General features: G+C 44.0%; 1 protein-coding gene across 9 annotated transcripts in view; it reads right to left on the bottom strand.

Moving 5' to 3' along the window:
• Nucleotides 1-249: 249 nt before the first annotated feature.
• LOC110988623 (histone lysine acetyltransferase CREBBP-like) overlaps nt 250-23465 on the bottom strand; it is a 28959-nt gene continuing 5743 nt past the window's right edge. The window contains exons 2-29 of one of the 9 annotated variants that reach the window (XM_087133702.1): nt 19575-20266; nt 18848-19360; nt 18102-18363; nt 17587-17694; nt 17060-17221; nt 16512-16722; nt 16183-16300; nt 15835-16036; nt 15397-15701; nt 15039-15152; nt 14278-14713; nt 13213-13331; nt 11725-11784; nt 11162-11401; nt 10642-10730; nt 10187-10267; nt 9313-9366; nt 8782-8838; nt 8234-8311; nt 8005-8072; nt 7532-7679; nt 7018-7158; nt 6430-6543; nt 6094-6259; nt 4662-4835; nt 4244-4402; nt 3778-4056; nt 250-3421 (exon numbers count right to left, since the gene is read on the bottom strand). In XM_087133702.1, coding sequence (XP_086989828.1) covers nt 1253-3421; nt 3778-4056; nt 4244-4402; nt 4662-4835; nt 6094-6259; nt 6430-6543; nt 7018-7158; nt 7532-7679; nt 8005-8072; nt 8234-8311; nt 8782-8838; nt 9313-9366; nt 10187-10267; nt 10642-10730; nt 11162-11401; nt 11725-11784; nt 13213-13331; nt 14278-14713; nt 15039-15152; nt 15397-15701; nt 15835-16036; nt 16183-16300; nt 16512-16722; nt 17060-17221; nt 17587-17694; nt 18102-18363; nt 18848-19360; nt 19575-20266 — 7319 coding nt within the window. In that variant the 3' untranslated portion in view covers nt 250-1252. The remainder of the gene's footprint in view (nt 3422-3777; nt 4057-4243; nt 4403-4661; nt 4836-6093; nt 6260-6429; nt 6544-7017; nt 7159-7531; nt 7680-8004; nt 8073-8233; nt 8312-8781; nt 8839-9312; nt 9367-10186; nt 10268-10641; nt 10731-11161; nt 11402-11724; nt 11785-13212; nt 13332-14277; nt 14714-15038; nt 15153-15396; nt 15702-15834; nt 16037-16182; nt 16301-16511; nt 16723-17059; nt 17222-17586; nt 17695-18101; nt 18364-18847; nt 19361-19574; nt 20267-23465) is intronic. The other 8 variants (XM_087133705.1, XM_087133706.1, XM_087133704.1 and 5 more) reach the window with 8 other exon arrangements.

Genomic DNA, 23465 nt, shown 5'->3' with positions numbered 1-23465 from the left:
TTTGTTCCACTTCTAAACATGATGCCAAGGCTAAAATTGTTCAAAACCCTACACGCAAAATAGGACCCTTATGTGGTTTATGCTTTTAAGGGGGCCTTCCAACCTTTAGACATAGGTTCCAAAAAGAGGACCGAACGGGGGGGGGGTAGACAAGCCAACCAACCAAATTTGATGAATGTCCCTCAACTCCCGTCAGTGAACATATCACAAAAGACCAGTGACAGTGTAAATAGAGACAAACACCAACCGTTTCATACTCCAAGACGGTTAACTTCCACAGTCCATGTTTTATTTTACTGTATCTTATATACATTTAATACAAATAGCTCAATGCAGATAAAAACCAGAAAGTGACAAGTAAAAATCTTCCAAATCTGTAAAGTGCACACATCCATTAGAGTTTAGTTCTCTTTTTTTTTCTCCTTTTTTATGCAATACTATATTATATAAGTAGGAAATACGCATGTGTGCCCCTTTCTGTTTCCTTTTTGTACAAAGATTTCATCGTTTTAAGATTTGTCTTTTTATACCATATATATTTTTGTAATGTCGGAACCTGCATGATCAGTCGATTAATCATCAGCTATCTACGCCGCAGGGAGATAAAAGAACACGACACACAAACAATTCATACTTATTACCGTACTAGCACTGTTTTTTTTTTCCTACTTTCACTGTTGCTTTTTTATTAAAAATAGGGAGAATGAGACAGTCTACGTCTACGTATTAGCTAAAATCTTACAGCACATTAAGACGTAGGAAGATAGTAACAAATGAACAAACTTTACTCTTTTCTTCTTCTTGATAAACTAGACTCCCCTCTCATTTCCACATCTGAACTACTACAGAGTCAACATATTCAATAATTGCCCCTCTGGGAAATTTCTGTACAAATAATTGCTTCCTCATCCAGCACACAACTCGACATCCATGACTGACGGCGAGTCCAACGTACTAGGTATATACTTGTATTTAGAAGTTTTTTATATTATTATTTTTGTATTTAATATTTATTACAAACCTACGACATTATCATCCAAAATTAGGAATGGAGAAGAAAATACAAAATAAAACAACAATAAAACTTTACAGACTTTTTTCAAAAAATCCACTTGAATTTGTTCTGGAGAGAAAAAGAAAGAAAGAAGCTAAACCACTGGGTTGCATAGTGGCCATTCTGTGATATTGTTGATCAGTCAGGTCACTCAGCGTCATTGATTTTGTAAAATTGTTCAAAAATGTAACGGTTATATTACAAGGTTTCCACGTATCTCGTCAGTTGGTCCTGGGGATCCACGGGGGTCATGTCTGAATCGTCTTGGTTTAACGTAGCAGCATTGGCTGGACTGTTCATTTGTGCCATAGTCCCATGCTGCAGGGGGTTCTGTGACAGCATGGGCTGGTCCGTCTGCATAGGTTCAGGCTTGCCAGGGTGTGGAGAGTTCATCTGCTGCATGGGCCGCGGTGAGGGCTGGGCAGACTGTGTTCTTGGGGATGGGGTGGGCTGCGGCCTTGGCGAGGGGTTAGGGTTGGGCGATCGCACCTGGACCAGGGTGTTAGCTGTTTGTGGAGAACGCACCTGCTGCATCACGTGCTGGGGAGACTGGTTGGGCAACATGCCTGGCTGCTGAACTCCTGCCTGGTTCTGGTTTGCAAGCATCTGCTGCTTCTGCAATTGCTGTTGCTGCAGCAGCTTCTGGTACTGCATATTCACCATGGGGTCCCCCTGATTGGGTTGTTGTTGCTGTTGCTGCAGTTGCTGTTGCTGCTGCAACTGCTGCTGTTGCAGCTGTTGCTGTTGCAGCTGCTGGAGGTGCTGCTGCTGTTGGAGTTGCTGCATTTGCTGGGGCAGAAGCTGTGTGCCTGCTCCCTGCTGGGCTATTGCATTTCGCCGTTGCTGCTGTTGCAGAGCAATAGCCTGGTTGAAGCCTGGAAGGGTTCCGTGCATCTGAGGCTGCTGGAATGGTTGCTGGACCTGCCCCTGGACCTGCTGCTGTTGCTGCTGCTGTTGGAACTGTCTTGCCAGCTGCTGCCGCCTCTGTAGCCACTGCTGGTGGTTGAATAACTGTTGCTGGTTGCTGGCTTGCTGAACAGCTGGCTGTTGCCCAGGTTGTTGCTGTTGCTGCTGCTGTTGTTGTTGTTGCTGCTGCTGCTGCTGCTGCTGGGCCTGAGCTGCTTGTTGTTGTTGTTGTTGTTGCATCTGTGAACGCTGCTTGATGAATGCAGCCATCAGCTGGGGGTTGGACTTAAGTATGTTAAGAACCTGCTTCTGTTGCTGCTGAGAGTGTGGTGACTTCAGTGTCTGCAGCAGTTGGTGGAGTGCCTGAGGTTGTAAGCTATTGGCACGGACTGGGCCCTGCTGGCCAATGCCGCCAGGGCTCACCTGCTGCTGTGGCATAACTCCCACATTGCTGGACATGTTCTGCATGCCCAACCCTCCCGGAATGTTCGAAAGATTCGGCACACTTTGCATATTGGGAATGTTCTGCATGCCGGGCATAGTGGTCACATTGGCAGGCACAGTCTGTGGTTGGGTCTGGTTCCCAAACTGATTCCACTGGTCCATGGGAGGCATCATCTGGCCAGCAGAGACCCCCGGGTTGGGCATGGAGAGGGACTTGGATAAGTGACCGATTTGCTGCGGTGGTGGCATGGGATTCCCCTGGCCCAGTTGACTGGGTAATGACATAGGCTTCACTCCCCTCCCTTGGCCCTGAGATGGCGACACAGTCCTTTGTGGCTGCTGTTGTTGGGGCACCATGGGGGGATTTGTTTGGGCAACCTTGGCAGCAGCTTCCTGAACCTGCTTAGCTGCCTGTATGGCTGCCGGTGGTGGGCCTATGGCATTGTTCTGTGGTTTCATACCCCCTGGCTGCTGGGGGGCCACTCCTGCGGCCTGCTGGGGTCGCGCACCATGTTGGATGGGATTGGCACCAGTGGTGGAAGCCTGTGGGTTCATGGCTTGGTTTGGGGCAGTCACCCTCTGCATGGTCGCCATGCGTCGGCGCAGCAACTGCGCCTGCTGCAGTCGGTGCTGCAGCTGTTGCTGCTTGAGTTTGTGTTTGATGTTCAGGCAGAACGGCACCAGGCACTTCTGCTCCTGACAGTGCTTGGCATGGTAACAGCAGAGGGCGATGAGCTGCTTGCAGATGGGGCACTCCCCATTGGTCTTGCGTTTGCAAACTTTGGTGTGCTGCACCACTCGCTTCATTTTCTGGCAGCTGGGCAGGCGGCAGTTGGCATCACGACACTGGCAAGCGTGGACCAGACTCTGGATGCAGCGTTGGATAGACAGGCGGCGAGCCTCCTGAGGGTTGCGGGATGCCCCACTGTTGGAATCCACGTCCAGCTCCAGCCCCCATTTCTCCATCTTATGGTTGTGGCCAATCTTCCGGTAGCAATTGCTGCACAAGTCATAGTCCTGTTGAAGAAAGACAAACCACAGAGTTCAAGACATGAACGACAAGCATCTGACAATTATCTGCTTAAGATCTAGCAACATACCACACTGAGTCCTTGTCTTCTGCAGAGGTTTACTTATTTAAAGTATTCACTGTCCAACTGACAAAAGTCAGACAGATAGTTGATGTTGTGTATGGACAATCTACAAAGTCAGTGTTATCTTTTTAAAATCAATGCCATGGTTCAGTTTTAGGGTTTGCTGATTTGTATAGCCATTGCTGATATCGACTTACATTGTGGAACTACATTACATTTCTCAAAAATTGTTCATCTGGGGACACAAAAAGCACAGGAAAAAAATAAATGGGTGCTTACATCGCATACAGTGCAATGGTATCTAGTCTCCACATGATGCTTGCACTCATTGCAGGTGTAGACAAAACGGTCCTGTCCCTGGTTGTGTAGCTCACAAAGCATGCACATGGTGGAGTACTTGGCCCGACGCAGCGAGGAGAACTCATAGTGTTTCTCCCGGGCCAAGGTTAGGAAGGCATCCCGGCCGTCCATCAGGTCACAGGACACCAAGGGGTCAGGGTCCTGGATGGGCTCCTGGTTCTGACCAGGGTTGGTCACCAGACGGATGACAAAGAACACCTGTCGAGTGGATAGAAAACAAAGTCTTATCAGTCTTATCCTTTCAACAAAACAAAGGCAGAACAAACCTGAATCCATCCCCTCAAACAATAAAGCTGGTCACACCAGCTTATGGCTGTCTACAACAGAAGACCGTCTCCTTATTCACTAAAACGATTATGGGTGACTCCCCACAAAGATGGCTTACTTCTCTGTGCTTCTCCATGGTGGAGAAGATCTTCTGTGACAAGTCGCTGCCCTGCTGCGGGAAGTTGGTCTTCTTGTTGTTCTTGCGGTTGCTGCTGCTTTTGCTCTTGTTGTTCTTCTTGCACTTCTTCTGGGACTTCTTGCTGCCAATCGGTCCCGACTGAATGGACACCAAACCAGAAAACAAGAGAAGAGAAAATATACCTAAAATCTTGCCACTTTTCTAAGGAACACTGTTGATATAACAAATATCTGTGAGCAAAGTACAAAACCTGCTAAATTTAAGTCACAGCAATTAATTCATTTCCCCTGAGAAGTTAGTAAGCTGCCCAGTACTCCACCATAAGTTTAAGTAACCGCAGGGGGTTTTCTGTTTGCATACATCCAAACTGTGTGTAACAAACCAAACTAATTCTGACCTCTTCCCCGGCACTGGCTGCAGCGGCCTTCTCAGCTGCCTTCTGTCTCTCCTCCTCTTCCTGGTCCAGCTCCTTGATGCTCTCTTCCAGGACGTTAGGCCAGAAGTCGCCTTCAAAGTACGGCAGCTCTGTTGCACATGTGATCCCGTCGTCCATGGCCGACTTCAGAATGTCCTGAAGAGTCAAGCAAACTGAATGAAAAACTGTGTCCTTTGGAAATTAAGCCCTTTCAATCAAACAAGTTGGCTGATTGACACCCCAAATCCATTCAGGTATACTGCTTGGCAAATGAGAAACAAGTCCAAGCATGGCAAAGCAAAGGCAATTTTGGACGGTGTGTTTTATGTTGATAGGACAAATGTTTCTGGACTGAACAAATCTAGGAGCTGAACAAAACTGATCAATGGGAAAGCACTCCAAATGCAAAAGAAGGATTTGAGAAGTAAACATGAGATGGCACTTTTTTCCTTACAGATCTATGCAGTAACCTTTTTATATGTCAGTGATTACACAAGTGAGCTCAAAGATATGCACTGGCACAGTATTGGCACAGTAACTGCATTATGCTACAGCAAACAAATGTGGCTACCCATTACTATGGGTTGGTTGTCTGCTGACTAATCCGACACAACTCACCGATATTCATTGAACAGACGACTACATAAGGAATTCTGCGAGTGATTTGAATCCAAGTGATTGAAAGAGTACAACTCACTGAGTAACCCATGGTAAATTTGCTTCACAAAGCCACATTCATAAATACCTGGGACAGTTTTTCTATTCCTATTGGTCGAAACACATCACAAGACCATGTATTAACATTCGATAATGAATAGGAGACAGTTTAATCGGGCCTGATTAGTCAATGCGCCACACACGCACCAAGTTCACTGAAGGGGATTCTATTAAACAACTTTCACAAGGAATGTACCATAAAATGGACGGGGGTGTTCGGGCAAATGAAAGTGAAGTTTCAGAACAAATCATTGGAATTCCATTATGTTGACGTCTTTTGACTCTGAATAAAAAGGTATTTATGAATGGGAATAAATGTGTACTTGGCCAGTCTTAAACTGAGGTTTAAGAGACTGTGCTCAGGAGAACAAACACTGAAAATGTCCAAGCCGCAGTCACATCCATTCTCCTGAGCCAGTCTTATATTCCCTTAATATAACCCTAATCACAACAAATGACGAATTCAGTTGATACATATGAATCATGATCCATCGCTAATGAATTTGAGGTAACTCGGGTCAAAAGAACACTTCACAGGTGTGATTCATTTAAAGTTTCCTGGCATTCCACAGATTAGCTTGACAAATCTTTTGATGGGAGGAGTCTAAAGAACTGTGGCACTTAATGTGGAGCAAGAAATGCGTAGGGTATATGGCAAACGGCAACTATGGAGCAGGGAGAAAATACATCCACTGACCTTATAGTCCACTACCACCTTGTCTGTAACAGACTTGTCCAACATCTTGCGGTACCAGTCCTGCAGTCTCTTTGGCTTGGGGATCTTCTGCTCCGGAGGGTGACAGTGAAAGATGTAGTCGTCCCCCTCGCTTGGGGGACATGCCCAAATGTGGGCCCATTCGTACCTAAAACAAAGGAGGCGTAAACACTGTTTATAACAGACCAAAGTACACCCAAATTGCTTTCGACAGTTCCTGGTTCAACTTCAAAGTGCAATGAACAACATGCATATTGATAACCACTGCAATGACATCATCAGCACAAGACCAAAATAAGAGAAGAAAAGACAACTTACCCTAAGAGCTTGCAATAATCAAGGTAGCCAATGAGGATTTCATGGTATACTGCTGTTCGGTAATTACGAGGCTGGAAGAAGTGAACACTGTCTAAATACGATATATACACACGCCTGCAAATGACAAAGAACAAAAACCCCCAGTAAATAATCATATCCTCTTCAGTCAAAGAGGTGAGAAACTATGCAGGTAGCAGTGTATGACATTACTGAAATTGATGAATGCCTGATCATCACATCTCTCAATTTCGTCGAGAGTTCAAGGTGGATATTGCCTGTGCTTGCTACGTCTCATACATGGCCACAAAATAATATGGCCTTCCTGTGTGATTAAGCAAAGTGCCATCAACTGTCTTTACACAGTCCCTATTGACAAATTCCATTAGCAGTTCCATCTTATCTAGGCATCACTGTTCTGAACATCTTGGCCAAAACAAGGAACTTGCTGGGGGGGGGGTGGTTACAGAATCCAGAAATCTTGCAAGAAGTATCTTTAAACATGCTACCCGAATCTTCGAGGAAGAAAAATACAGAAAAAGTGAGAAGAGAACAAAAATCAAGAGAAACTTGGCTATCTTTTGACTCTACCTCTGATTTGGCCTGAGACACTCTGAACCGTACTCCTGGACATGCATGCCAAAGAAGCACACGTCCACTCCATCAATCTCCTCAAAGGCAAAGAGTGCCTTCGCCCGGTAGGGAAACGTCTCCGGAAGGTCGTCTCCAAAACTAGCAAAGAGAGGTGAATTTTGTTCTGTTTACAAACTGAGGTCATTTTCAAGCAGTGGCAGATATATACCACAATCAAAGGAAATGCACTGCAGTGCAATTTATTTTGTGCAAGTATCAAAGCTGTGCATAGAGAGAGTAGCATCAACTCCAGACTTGGGACCAAAATGGCTGTTTATTATGTGTGCAATACAGCATGCAGCTATTGTGTGTCAACTGTCCACGTACACTGATGCATAATCCACCATATTGGTTCCAACAACTGAGACACTCATGTCGCAACTCTCTCTGCATAACAGCGCCGTCAACAGACCCTGCACAGAGAGAATGCAAGATACTGACAGACCCACTCCAGCACTCATCCACTCCTTACCGACTTCTCATCCCCGGTTTGACCTCCACTGTCTTCTCAGAGCTGGCCAACACCCGGATGGTCACCTCCCCAGCTCCTGTATTGCGACACTTCAGGTACTTGTTCACTCGATTTTCTAAGTGTGTGCCAAGCTTGGACGTCGGCAGCTCTGTTGGGGGCAAATACGCCAATTTTAATATTTTCCAAAATATCGAACTTGCATCCTGCATTATGAAGTATGACTGGCAGATGAAAACATATGTCAGGTTTCATGTGGCGAGTCAAACTGTTAATATCAACTGTTCATTATCTTTTAAAAACAGTCTTCAGTATCTACCAATTTACTAAATATTTAGGCAAAGGCAAGCCAGCCAAAATGCCTCTGTAGACTCAGTTTTTTGTTCGAAACTCTGAAAAACAGCACCACGGGACACAATCTGATTTCTTTTAGGCGGTTCATTGTCTCAGAGACGTAGATGGAAGCAGTCACTCACTCTTTGCGGTATACTTGTTCTCTTTCTTCTTGATACCTTTGGCCTTTCTGCAGCCGTCACAGATGAAGCTGGGGGGGGGGAGAAGGGAAGAGGTGGTCACATTTATTAACAAGACAGGAATTAGACAGGAATTACTCAAGGATTTGCAGAAGATTAAACTGAATCAAGGAAGTTAATCTGTTGCAATTTGAGAACTATCAAGGAAGTTACGAAGAGTGCCAAAACTTACCCTTCGGGCCAAATCACCTCGTTATGTAGGACACATATCACATGCAGTTTTCTTCCACATTCCAAGCAGTCAACAAACCTGCAGTCAGAGAAATATTTTCTTGTAACTTTTTTTTAAAAATCATCTTACAAAACAGAAGCGAAACATTCTTCAACATCTCCACAAAGCTTGCTCTTGATTCTGGTCTTTTCAGTGCAATGTTTCTGGACACCTGTAATTCTCCAGGTAGCAATATTGCTAAAATACATTCTAACCATAATCTAAATGTTTTTGTATCAAATAAACTGGTTTTGTTTTTTGATTGGTGACTAAAAAGCCCACAGGACAAGGCTAGTTTTCATCTGTGCTGAAACACCACCAAGAGCTCTACAACATAGCTGTTGGGAGTTAAATTACATTGAACATTTTGGAAATTTTTGAAAAAATTGTTTTAATTAAAAAAAAAGATGGAAGAACAGAATAGTTCTGTGAAAATTTTTGTCATCCTTGTACCCTGAAATTAGAGAGTTGGGTTCTGACAACTTTAAACAGCACAAGGCTGAACTTACGGCTCCACATCTAGAGTATCGTTCTTCAACTTTACAAAATTCTCCTTTTTGATAGTACTGCAAGGGAAACGGATGAAGAAACATAATTCAAACACACTGCATAACTGTTGAGATGATATTCACACTCTCGAGTCATAAAAGCTGGGGAGTGTAACACCTTTGACCCTCCCAAAAAATAAAAAAAATTAAAAAATGAGATGAATGGGGGAAGGTTTAATCAAATGCGACTTTAGTGAACCGACGACTCCGTGCACATTGTGTTAGTAAACAGAAAATGCTTTCAGATATGGAAAAAGAAAGACTTCTTTTGTTTTTTAACGAGCAAGTATATGTTTCTTATGAGTGGTGCAAGTGTGTTCTAAGACTTCACTCTGGTGTTGTGTGTAAATACACCGATCCACTGTCTGCAGTACTCTTGCTGTGTGGGACGCTTCTTGTCATTGTGTGTGGGGTTGTTTAACGTAAGGTGACTGATGGGGTGTCTGAGAACATTTCAAGTTTAGGGAGTGGGGAGTGGACCGGTCTATTTACCTTTCGAGTTGCTTAGCATTGTTGAGCCTTGTGTCATTTCCGGTCCACCAGAACCTGTTGAGTGGGTGCAAACAGTTGGGTGTTACCAGAAATCCATTAATCCCAACCAGTAAAGGTCTCCCCCCACGAGAAATCAATTCCAGTAATCAAATGTCATCAGCACCAACTGTTTCACGGGAACATTTCGAACAGACAGGTGTGCAGATGCATCCTGCTTTCCATTCGGGACACAATGTAACAACTTCACAAGAAGGCTCTTGTCTACCAATGGACCTTTTCTATCCCAGTACTAGCGTTGCACGTCCCACATGGCCCCCATATGTGCTTAACATCCAGTTCACATCTACCTCACAAGATCAGCATCATACACTGGCATACTTTGTAACAAGTAATGGATTTCTGGTAAACCCAACAGTGACAAAAACTAACTGGATTTGTGTTTTTTAACATTACGTTGCACCAGACATGTTGGGGAATTAGTAGTGTTAATTTGCCATCAGGTTTACCAAAAAAATAAATAAAATAAAACAACGTAAAGTGGTGATCCAGGTTAGCAATTAGTATAACCATTTGACTAAAACCACTTTAAATAAAACTCTCTCAGCGGCAGAGTCTTTACACACACAGGTGGGCTACAGATCCTGTTAACTCTTCTAAGCACACATCAGTGAGATGTACAATATCCCGAGGTGTGCAATGACCAGTGACATCCCTGGGTGCAGGGACCAAGAGGCTTGAACTGGAAAAACCCAGATCAGGGCTTATGCCTAGAATTGCAGAGGCTTGCATCCACTATGATCCAGGACCCATAGCCACTTGCTAACTCAATGAAGAATGCTACTTTGGCTAACTTCCTTTAGAACTAACTACTTACGTCTGCGACTGTGTGGGGTCATCTCCCAAGGTCACAGAGTCTCCCTCGATTTCGTTGAAGCACTTTTCACAGAAGTGATACCTAGAAATAAGAAAGTCCATATTGCTGATTTTATTCTACGTCAAACCAGACACTTACAGATGTCAACTACAAAAATAAGTATTGAAACAAAAACCAGCCTGGAAACTTCCAACATCTCATTACTTTATTTCCTGAATTATTCCATTTCAAATCGCCTTCCTAAACAGGCTAGCAATTTAGTAACTATTCAATCTATTCTTTCTAGCACCAGCTTATCCTGTGGGAATGCTTTTTTAAAGTCAAAATCATGACAAAAACATCAGAACAAACAAAAACTCTAGTCAAAAGATGCTTTTATCTCAACCTGGTGATGTGGGGCAAGTCTAACAATGTGCACTTGAGTAATTGCCGTTTGAAAATGTCTGATTTCCAACCTGTTCTGGTAGCTCCAATATGCAGCATCACGAGGGATGGTACATAGCTGCTTGCCATAGCAGCACAATACTTGGGGGTGGAATACAAACTATGGCAGTAAAAGAAATAGAAATTATTACCTCAACACCGTATCAAAATAACAATTTCAGAAAGCATACCATCAAGCTTGATTGGTTTCCAAACTATACATAGAAACTATCTTTGGATCTGACAACTTACAACTCTGGGATAAACAATCCGTAGTACGCAGGCAAAACTTCAATAGATACAAATGAAACTGATGATTTTCAAAAGTACCCACTTTCAAAAACTTGTTTAGCTTACATGGTGCTTTTTGATTTTCACTGCTACCTACGGATAAAGCTAGCCTCATCCCCAAAAAACTAGGCCATGACTGAAATCCAAACTTCTTCATAATGCTGTGTCCCATTGCCTCATTACTCATCATTCACTCATGTTACTTCTAATACTGATCAATTTTCCTTTTGGGCTGCTACAGTGATGGGCCTGGAAGCCTACCTTATGGCCACAGCAGTAGCCCAGCATCTGCATCACAGGGTCAATCTCAGCTTCAAAGACTTCGGCCAGCTTGGAGCAGTACTTGTAGACCCGGGAGGTCTTTCGATTGTACAGCCAGGCATTCTCCAGCATCAGCCAGACATCGTCTACGTACTGCCAGGGGTTCTGGTAAACTCCGGTGTCCAGCTTGTGTTTGATGGTGGACAGGTCCATGGGTTGCCTCACGATGTCAAAATAGTCCTGAAATTACAACCACACAGGACTGGTTTTTGGGGGGCTGGCTCTCAACTCCTTGCTAGCATGGGAGCATGTGCCCTGTATTCGGACAATCAACTATGATGAATCCACTTTTGAATTCCGGAACAATTTTTCAACAAAATTTTCAATCCTTATTGTAACCAATTTTGAGAAAACCAAGTGGTACAAAAGTGACGGCTTCTTGTGAACGGAACTCGTCCGAGCACAGCTCAAGACCAACACATCACAGTCTGGCCAGGGAAGGGGATGAAGGCTGTGGCAGCAACGGTGGCGACAACGAGGAGAGGAACTGGGAAAAGACATACCTCATAGGATTTGGGGTTGGGTTTCTTGGCTCGAGTTCCGTTCACAGGGGAATTCTTAGGCTGAGTGGTAGTTGACAAAAACAAAGACAAGTGCTGGCATTTTATCTTGAAACATGCTGTCAGTAGTGTTTCGGGCAGTTCTAAACTCGGTTACGGACAGGATCAAAAATGCATTGACTGTTCACACGTATTCGCATGTGTTCCTCCCATTCTGCACGCCTTCCTGTTACTTTGCGCTCTGAATGACATCTCAGAATGCGTTCCTCACTGTGCCCAGAGATGAGTCACTCAAAGCACATTGTCATGTTAATGAAGTGTTCCTTTGCATGCGAGAATGGCTGTGTTGCAACAAAGATGTGAAAAACATTGGCAGGTGCTCAGAAAAAAACAAAGACTAGATGATGGGCGGGGAAATTATAAAAACCACAAGTAGTCCAGGTTTGGATAGAAAAGAAATGCTGAGATGGGAATGATTAATATTTTTGGCGTTTTGGGTGCTCGGGAAGTTTTTCTCTTGATGTGTACTACAATAAGTGGCCTGTGAACCATCCATATGAAAACGAGTCTTGTATACAATTTTTTTTGGGAGATTTACCTTTTCTCTCAAAGTACTTGACCATTGTTTATTGTATCAAAGTACCATTCCCGACCATTATATTCTGTGATTTCCCCACTGATGCCCACAAATTCTGAGGCAGGGGAGAAAATGTGAATCTGCTGAAGGCCCAAAGATGTTTGTACACGATAACAGACAACCCACTTCCAAACTTTATACAATATGCAGAATTTGTTGGTAAGAGGAAGGCATTTTTTGTGGAATGAAATTCTACTACAAAGAATTAAGAACTGCCTTCAATCAAGATCAAAATTAGGTCAGAAAAGGCAGCTTGGTGTCTTTGAATTGTTAAGAAGAAGAGCACCCCTGGATTGAATCGCAAAGATTTTACCTAACATTTTCATTTTCCCGTCTGTTTTTAAGGGATTTTTTTCCTACCCGCGGTGTCAGTAACACCTCTCCTGTGGGGGGACTTCACACATTTTTCTCTTTGCGTACTTTTAGCACCACAGAGATCTTCCCATGTGCACAGACTGTGACTGGCCTTTTGTTTTTAAGGAATGCAAAAGGTCGGGAGGGCCTTCGGACGCCTGCCACTGGAGGTAGCTCGAACAAAAGACGGCATTCCTGGCATTCGCACGCGTTCAAACAGTCAATGTATTTTTGATGTCCCTTTCTACAAATTAAAAACCAAAAAGTAAAGTAAAGGCAGAACGCATCAGACATTAGCTGGGGAGACTGGTCAGGAAGAGATCCCAAAGTGGGCACAAAAGAACTCAACTGTAATGCCAAGGACAAAGAAAGACTCAACTTTTTTCATTTCAAGACAAACAAGGTTTTTTCTTTCAGACCTGACTTGGTCTTTATGACATTCTTCCAAGCCAAAGAAACAAGGGAAAAAAAAAAAACCCATAAAAGGGATGAGCACAAACCGGTATTTGTAAGGTCTTGGGATCCACTGGCTGCTGGAAGGGTAGAGACTCTGGATTCTGACGATACAGTTTCTCCAGGGTAGGCATCAAGGCTTGCCGAAGTTCGTCAGGCTTGAAAACTGTTCCAAAAAACAAGAGACAATAAGTAAAAGATCAGTCAGTGTCTTTGCCATTGCCATTACTTAAAACACATCAACAGGTTAAAATCTTGCTGGTATATGAGTTTTGATCTGTGAAAATCCTTCACACATTGCCTCATCACATTAGTAGACAATGGAAAAATAGTTGTTGAGATTTTTTTGTATGACTTAATGTTTTGCTCTAATTTTTATCAACATATCAATTATCATTCTTTAAGTATTTTATACATATCACATTGCTTTATATGTAAACAGTTGCAACCTTCCATTCACTTTTTTTGTGCAAACTCAGAAAAATGTTGGAACTTTAAAGATCGACTGTGAGGGCGCATGTCCAGTTACAGACATCCTAGAATCGGGAAAAAGATGTTCTGACAACAGCACAGGGTCTTCCTTGATTGTTTGTATAACATGTAAATGACAAATTTCACCATATGAAGGGTTTTCCCAGATATCACATGTTGATAAAAAATGTTTTTTCAAGGTTGAATCCTGTCAGTGAGACAACATCATTTTTATCTTATACCAAAAAAAAGGGTGCTTAAATGGTTATTTGATTGACATAATGTAATTGCCCTTTCAGAGTGATCCACTACGACACCATCACTAGAGTGTCACTATACTCACGTGGGTGCTCTTCAATTTGACACACGCACATATTTTGTCAAGTCACAACACCCCACTGGTTGGAGACGAATTTAATGCGCATACTGTATATTTTGTGTGCACAACAGTGGAGCCAGCACAGTAATGGTTTCTCATTCTGGCTGCTGGACACTTCACAATCCACTAGGATTTTGTAGAAACGAGCAATACAGAGCCTAGCTACAACTGCTAAGGACTTGATACACCTTAAAACTTGACATGAACATAACCTTGTCCATGTTGTCAGTGAGAAGAACTCCTGACCACATATCCAGCTTACCTTTCTTGGACCTTGGAGCCTTAGTAGGTTCAGTCTTGACAGGTGGCTTCTGCTGTACGTCACTACTGGCAGACTGGCCAGGCTCTGCTTTCACTGACACTTCCTTGGTCTCGCCAGCCTCCTGCTTGACCACACCCTGCCCGTTACCGCCCTTCCCCACACCGCCAGTGCCCTTTCCACCCCCCTTGCCACTGCCGACGCCGTCCGGCTGGGAGGCGTTGCCAAACCCGCAGGTGTAGGGGTTGCCGTCCACGGGCTCCTGCTTGACCCCCGGCTCCAGACTGGCCGGAGCAGGGGTCTGCTTGCCACCCTTGGGTGTCAGAGCAGGCTCCTGCTTGGGCTGGGGCGTAGCTGCAGGTGTGGTGGTTTCGGAGGCTGGCTGGGCTGTCTGCTCGATGGAAGGGGGCTGCTTGCCAAGACTGCCAGACTGCACCTGCTTGGAATCAAACATCACATATCCAATAACATATTTTTGAACTTAAAACTTTCCTTTAGACAACTGTCACAACTTAGGCATTCTTACTTGGAAACACGGGTCCTGAAAAACATCCAAATGGCAGAAAATCAGTTCTACAGTTTTGAAGAAGAATAAGGGAAGTAAAGTATTCTGTAGAGCAACTGAAGATTGGCTGAATAGCTCTAATAAGTGTTCGTTATAACATGAACATATTGGATGTCAGGATGTGAACATAAGGGAATCCAGTAATGTACTTGACAATACTCTTCCAGGTAGTTAATAGATACACATCTACAATCCTCACCTGTTGATTTGTCTCAGCCAGTGTGGTTTCAGTTGTGGTGTTGTTGGTCAAAGCATTGGACTGTGGTATTATGCCCACTGATTGCGTTGGAGGAGCAGCATTGGCAATAATCCCCTGCAGAACAAAAGCAAACTAACATTTAACACTGCAGGAAATGTGGTTGTACTAAAACAGGGCCATTCACTTTTTTTGTTTCATTTTACATGCAGCAAGAAGCATGACAACGTCTTGGACAAAAAAAATGGGATTACTTAGAAAAAAAACCACTCTCGGACGGATCCCGACTTTCACCTACAGGCAACATTTAGACTGAAAAAAAAAAAAGAATTGAAAGTGACCTTCCAAACCCACCACATACCTGTTTGCTTACTTGATTGGCCTGTGATTGTGGTGTTGCTGGCACCGATGGTGGCTGCTGCTGTTGTTGCTGCTGGGACTGCGGCGTCAGACCCTGTATGCCAACGCTGGGCAGGGGCTGCTTGCTGCTGTTATTAGTAACGCTGCTGGTCAGCGGAGGGAATTGAGCAAAAGGATTCTGGTTGACCTGGGCGTTGAGCTGGCCAGCTGGGGCAATACTGGTGGGCGGGGTCATCATCTGGGGGACTGAGGCTGGGCCGCCGGAAGGAGGTGCTGGGGTAGCAGGGGCAATGCTTAATGGACCATCTGTAAAAAATGACACAGGAAAGAAAAGTTCAGCTCACTAGACAAACCAAGTATATAATGAGTCCCACTGTTTTCTCCTTCAACAAGGAAACAACACATAATGTACGAGTCTTGATCTCAGAGAGCTACATACTCTGAGTGGGCATCCTGGGCTGAGGCAGTTGTTGGAGAGGCTGCAGCTGGGACAGCTGTGCTGCCGCTGCAGCTGCCGTCGTGGGGATGCCTCCGGCAGCAGTATTAGTGCCTCCCGTCTCCTGCATCCTCTTCTGTCGCTTCTCCTCTAGCTCCTTCTGGATCTTGTAGATCTTTTCAGCCAAGAGGTGATAGTACTCCTCCTGCGACAAGAACATCCAAACAAAAAACAAAAAATGAACTTTTTCAATATGAAGTGAAAGGAAAGGGCAACGATGAACATTTTTTTCAGATGATTTTTTATCAGTGGTGCAAGCTCATGGTGCATCTAGAGAACCTGATCACTTACCCTACTGCTGGCTTGCTCGTACATGTCCTTTTCTACTTTGCGGGCATAGGCTACCAGGTTTCCCATTCGCTTGTCTTTCATGGCCTGGGGGTCTGGTGATGGAAATATTGCTTGAACTCTGGAAGGGAGAGAAATTAACATTCTCAACTGATAATATCGCACAGTTTTCAAAAATCCCCAGCAACAACGCAAACATAAGTTAAATGCAAAGTTTTGACAATTTCTGGTTACAAAAAAAACTAAAAGAAGGTTCCCAAATCAAATTGATGCACGTTTGCAATTTCAATAACCGTGCTTATGAAGGTGGCAGAATCAAGGTTTTTACTTACAATTTAAAGACAAGGTGATTGCGCAAATCCTGGGTGACAAACTGCTGCCAAGGCTGTGTGTTGCCAGTAATGGGCATGGCGATACCCATGCTAGCGTTGCTTCCACTGTTGCTACCAGGCGCAAAGGACTGCAGCATGGCATCTGTCTGCTGCTGGGTACTGGCGGTGGTCAGGGGACCAGTGAAAGCACCTGGCACGTTACCAGAGGTATCTTTAAGAGGATGAAAACAGGGAGAACATGTTAATCAAAGAATATCATGAAGCCAAATAATGAGAAGTATAAAACACAAAAGTAACAAGAATATGAACCGTATTCAAAACATTAAACTTGCCATCCTTTTTTCAACAGTACACTGGTGGAAACTTGCAACCCTCCGGTAACAAGAAATGTTCAAACGTAAAGACAACTATGAATTTTTTCCTTAAACCAAAATATCAATGCCACAACTGTCAGCAAGTGAATACAGTGGCAGCATATGATTCTAGAGCACAGTCTCAGTGACCGAGACCTCCTCTCCCTTCCTCATGGTGCATAAGTCTCTACTCACTCAAGGGGTTGGGCATTCCCGGTGGCCTGGTCTGATTCTTGGTGTTGTATGGGATGCCCAGGGCCTGGTATGCCCGCTGCATTGAGTTCTGATCAATGGTTGTGCTAATGGCAGTAGAGCCAGGCAGAGGGCCGGTCATGGCACTGTGCAGCAATTTTTCTGCTTGAAGATACAAGAAGCACAAGTGTACAGATTAATTTGGGGCAATCTGCCAACCGACGTAGGTACACAAGTAAATGGGAGTTCCTACGTGTACCTAACAAAGACCAGTCAATCTACAATTTTTCTTCGACTATTCCACAATGAACTACAATGTTACATAATTTGCATTCAGAAAAGATTACCAACAAAATGGTGAGAAGTACAGTGACTTTCTGTTGAGGTTTCAATGCAATTTGCTCTCTTCAGCTCCAGCTTGAAGAGACACAATATGTGTTGTAATTAAAATCTTTAAAATTACCATCAACAGATGTGTTTTTCCCATCTTTTACAGACTACAGATTTCAAAAATTTTGTATGACAGTTACCGTGCCGTCGGTCGGACGCATGCTTGAGCGGCAAGCACACTGGACAGTCGCTACGAGTGCAGTTCTTCCAGTGCGTGATAATCTGCCTTGATGAGGCACAGTGGGCAACTGCGCAGAAACACAACAAGACCAGACATTTCAGAAAGCTGCAAAAACACCCTTCTTTGCTTCTTTGAAAGACAAAGATATTGAGATACTGTGAAGGGCATAATACAGGGGAGCAAAAGTAAGAAGCGTCACAAACCTGTCAACATTCCTTATATTTTTGAACACTCCTTTGAAAGAATATTACATTTACAATTGGAAGAAGAACTATGTCCCAAATATATTTGTATGTCAACTCTCGAGGTGCTGTGTATACACACAGATTAGTGTTGCCATGACAACAACTGAAAATTACAGAGCTTTCTTGAGTTAAACATACAGCACGTATTCATCATTGGGACAGATAGTATTGCCAGTGGAAACGTTCTATTCCTTGTAAGTTTGAAGAAGGCTCCCTGACCACAACTTACCTTGGCAAGACTTTCCCTCTTGGCAATTGGTCATGTGGTTGAGAACGTTCTTCATGGTGCGGCAGTGTGGAAGGACACACTGCTTGTTCTCCCCGTTGGCCTGGTTCTCTCGCCGCTGGCACTTGTGCGCATGCAGGAGGAGCACCAACTGCTGCTGGATCAGCTTGCGTTTGCCAAGGTCAGCGGGTGAGGTTTGGGTTCCACCAGCAGCCCCAGGCTGGGTACCAGCCATGGCCTGCTGAGTTCCTTGAGCGATGCCTCCCTACAGATGAAATGCATCATTTGGAAACATTTCATACTGAAACACGCGGTACCATACAAGCATGGCTAAATCTACATGTGCCACTTACACAATATTTTGCAAATCGGATATGCATGCACACAAAAATTGCAAACATCGACCATATTTGAATAAATAGACAAATACTCAGACAACTTTTACAAAACAACATTCCCATAGGTAATCCTCCATTTTAAAAGTAGGGGCATTTGATTTCTAATCCTGTTTTGAGATATTTGATGAAACAGAATGAACACAAACGGAAAATATTGTAAAGTTGGTTGCATGGAATCCTCTAAGTGTGTTGAATGACACAGAAATCAATTAACAAATTTATGCATTTTTCTGAATGTTTTCTAAACTAGCCACATATATTACTAGTTACAGCACAAGTTTTGCGAAGAAAAGCTGAGAAAGCTCAATGCTGAGAAAAAGCTAAGGAAGATAGCAGGGCAGCCCCACTTACCATTGATATGCCACCTGAAATATTCATATTGACACTGCTTGCCACGTTTCCAGGTATGTTTCCAGCCACGTTGGTGGTGATGTTGGACGGCAGACTCGAGGAGGGGAGGTTACCGGTGATGTTTACTCCCAGGTTTCCCGAGGCATTCATTGCCGCCGCCGCCGCGCCCGAATCCCGGCTGAAACCCCCAACCATGTTGCTGTGCACGTTGCCGGCCATGTTGGGCAGGTTGGTGGCGGCAGCGGCGGTGCCGGCCAGGTTGGCCGGCAGGCTGTTGGCCAGGTTGGGGGGCACGCTGATGTTAGACATATTCAGGCTGTCCAGCAGACTGCCTGAGAGAGTTGTGGTGGCGCTGGTGGGGGTAAAGGTGGACATGGGGTTCAGTTGCAGGGAAGGAGTTGAGGTGGTAGAGCCCACGGAGGAGAATATTGTGGGGCTGGCCGAGGAGAAGACCTGGAAGGGATTGGTGAGGTTGGACTGGCTGCCAGGAGGAGTGCTTGAGGGCCTTCCAATCTAAAATCAAGAACAGAAATGGACATGAGTAAGCATGCATTCCTAAATTAAGTATTACCTGTTTAGCAACACACAATCACTGGGGATGCCTTTCTGTAATTAATACATATTCAGAAAACACAGTTTCAACTGTTTGGCTCCGACAAAGACATTGTCTGTATCAAGATGTACTTAAAATATGTCGACAAGAAAACAAGGTGCCTGATTTATTTACCTTCTGCAAAGGGTTTTGTAGGTTGGCTGATGTCATGTTACCCAGCATGGCTGCCTGTGAAGACTGGGGGACAACATTTTGGGAGCCTATCATGGCCGAAGTGTTTGTAACAGTGTTCCGAACGCCCCCTAAATTACTTGCACTATTGTTAGAAAAGGGTCCGTTCATTTGCGGCTGACCCGCACTTGAGGTGAGGTTGCCTGGAGAGTTTGCACTTGTGTTCAGCTGGGGTGTCGACGAGAAAGGGGCAGTGGAGAAGGTGACCATTGTGCTGCCGCCCAAGGAGGCACTGGTCACATTTGTCACTGTCCTACCGGTCTGGGCATGGGCCTGGAAGGATCCCATTGCCATGCCAGTCGAGCTGGTGGCCACCAAGTTGTTGGCCAGTGAAGTGCCCACCCCAACCATTGCTGGGCTCCCGCCGGCCTGGTTGGGCTTGGGACTGTTGTTGGAGCTGGCCGTGCTGGTGGCCGTGGGGGAGCCCCCGACGTTCTTGGTGGGGCACTGCAGCAGTCGCGACAGCTGCTTGTTCTTCTGGAGCACATCCTGGTGGGAGTCTGCATTGACTGAGGCAGGGGCGGTTCCGTTACTGGGGGTTGCAGACCCCATGGAGACCCCAACCGAGAGGGAGCTGGCATTGTTTGAGCTGGGTCCATTGAGGTCATCAGGCAGATCCAGTAACCTCATCAACTCTGTGGAGTGGCATAGACAACAATGATTTAGCATTAATAACTTTGGTAAGTTTTCAGTTTGATACAATACAAGTGAAAATATGTGTAATACAATAGGGGCTCACCCATATTACTCCCCACACCACATTTTGGTGAATACTGACCTTTGCGACCCTCATAAGACCCTAATTAACCTAGTGTGCTTAACTCCAACACTTCAGTGTGTCTTTCTTCTGACCTTCCCACCACAAGTTTTGTTGCCACAATGTAGAAAATGCTTTTCCAATGGATATTAAAAAAAAAAAACTGAATTCCGTCAACACCAATCCAAGTGAAATGCATCTACATGTATGGGTTTACTGATTTAACAGAGTTTAGTCAGCAAACAATTACTGCTTTTTTGGAGAGTTTGCTGTTTCACGTCTGCTTCTTCAAGCAATGTGCCACTGTTTCACAGCATGCTGCTTGACTTTGCGAGACCTAAGAAACTCTAAAAGTTACCCAGGGAATCAGACGTACTGAATTCCTAAAGACGGGGCAATAACCAGTAATCATATAATGAGAGCTGTTTAAGACATGAGTTATAATTGCTTAGACATCATCAATGTGCAGACCCCCCTCTTTAACATGCAAAATTAATTGTGTGTGCCTGGAAGTAATGTGCATGTGCTCATACATGCTCTAAACATGTAACATACATGCATCTTCTTGGTCTGGCACACGTTACATATTCATGTGTTTGACTCTCTAAATGGTGTACTGGAGAACTTGCGTGTCAGTTCCACTAGTTTATACAAATGCCCTCCAAAACTCCCCAAAATCACGAGGCAATGCCAACCATCCAGTGATATCATATCCCAAAATTTCACATCTGTACTGAACTGCTAATGACTCACGACAAATGTCAAGTTTTGTTGCAAGGAAAAAACATTTACCATAAGACAAATAAAAAGAGTTCCTGTGCAAGTAAACACCAGATGGTTTAACAGCCTTGATGTACATTACATGTACATGTAACAATTGGGATCAGTGGAGATTTGAATATTACTTGATTTGGGATAAACTGCAAGAATGAATGTAGCAAGTGGACTCACGTGGACAAGGTTACACAGCATCAATTAACATCACACAAAGACATATTTCATACAATTAATATGTTAGGATGTAGCAAAGAAGTTATGGCAGTGCATGCTATTCACTTGTATGAGGGGTTTTTCAGGGGGTAGGACCCATGGGGTTGTTTTAGGCTTCAGGTCCCCTTTGAGATGGATAGATACTACTCAGTTAGTACCGTTATGTGTACTTTTTTGGTCAAAAGTAATGCAACCGACTATTTTGTACCTTTGCAACTAACCTTACAGAAAGGCACCCTCAAAATAATTATAAAACTGTTCAAGGAACCCAGTTTCTGTGGATCAAACCTACATGTGCTATCTACGCTTTAGTTACACACACTGAAATTTCACTCAGACCCCATTCCCTGGCATTATCCCCTTCAAATCTACCTTACAATCTCAACTCGGGTACATTCTTTACAGCTTTTAGTCTTGGATATCAAGCACATGTGAAGTTACATCTTCATGCATCAGATGTAAATCTATTTGCCGCTTGCTTCTGGAGCGAAATCAATTTGGAAAGATGCTGCTTGCCACATGACATGGTAGAGCACTGTAAATTAATTTGCAAAATCAGCTAAATGGCGTGGAAACTGAAAACATAGTCAAAATAACCATGGCAGATTATCAACAGGTACCAGACATGTTGTAACCATTCAATGCATATGCAGCAATTGGGTTTAACAACAGTTTCCTCATGGAAAAAATGGAGCAGAATACCTTGAACCACAGGGCTTGCCCTTTATTTTTTCTGACAGTAGCCCGCTGGGCTAGTAAATTGTGATTTTTACCAGCCCGCAGAGGTTTTTAATTGCCCATGAAATGTGTAAAAAAAAAATAACAATTAAAGCAGGTTTTTGACTTAAGAAGGTTGTTGACTGTTGTTCATGGTTGGCTAGAAATCACTGCCGCTGGTAGTGAAGTCAGGATATTTTTCCTCCTCGCTGTCACATCATTAGTCTTGGTCCACCAAGATGTTTCTATCAACCGCTATTACATTGGGTGATTGCGGGTCGTGGGTAGACTGGTTCCCGTTCCCTACTCACTCACCAGGAATGATTGTCCAATGAGGGGCTTGCGATCAGTGGTACGGCGAAGTCACTTACGAACCGGATTGCACCAGTCTATAGACGCAGTATCAGTTTTTGGTATCTGGTTCCAAGTACGAATTGTATGGTAATTATATTGGTCATGTATAGAGGTCACTGACTACTGGAGAAAGTACCGTTGATGCGTTGATAGGTTCTAGGTACAATGTACACGTACATTGTCCCAGCACACAATACGGGATTCAAGGTGCAAATGTGTACATATTTTAACTAGCCTGCTGGGCAAGTTGGGAAGGGGTTTTTACTAACCTGCAGCCGGTTTTACTAACCATTGTACGCCGGGCTAGCGTTAAGGTTGAGCCCTGAACCTTCACAGAGCATGTACAGCAGTGTATGATAGAATGTGGAGTCTCAATTCCTTAAAAACAATTCAGCTCCACTCATGGGAAACGCTTCCAGACCTCTAGAATTCACATCTTCGCTAACATGCATGTGGTATTCTTTGGTCTTTTGCAATGTGCCTTGAAAGTACTCTGTGCCCTATTTTACATGCAGAGAATGTGCCACTGGTTTCCTGTACAGAAGATTATTTTTGAGGGAGTCAGGAAGGCTCTTAGCAAGAATATGCAGCGAGCTAGGCTTCCAACAATTGAAATGTGGTGTGTCAAGTGTTTACAAACACGAACACTTGCATGAACTCTCCAAGCACTTCTACCTTTTGGACCACAGTAATATGCCATGAAACAAACTGTAAACAAAGAAAATCATCTTGATTCGTTATCTCAAAAATGAAGGATTTTAACAACAAACCCTGAGAATAGGGTTCAAAAATTGAATAATTTGGGGAGGACGGAAATCCTGTGAGTTTTTTCTTTGTTTTCTTCTTTTTTTCTTACAGGACAACTGATCAGTATTGCTTGAGAACTCTTTCAGTCATTTACATGTAGTTCTTTGGTTGGACAATGAAACTTCCCACTGTTGCTGATGTTGTTTAAAAAGAAACCAAACAATGCACTCATTACGTATGTACGTTTGTTAGCGCTATGATAAAAAATA

This window comes from Acanthaster planci, linkage group LG02 (assembly GCF_054643075.1).
Source record: "Acanthaster planci isolate LZ-2023a linkage group LG02, COTS_SCS, whole genome shotgun sequence".
Taxonomy (NCBI): Eukaryota; Metazoa; Echinodermata; class Asteroidea; order Valvatida; family Acanthasteridae; genus Acanthaster; species Acanthaster planci.
Note: the sequence above shows the minus strand (reverse complement) of the source record. Positions and strands in the feature narration are given on the sequence as shown.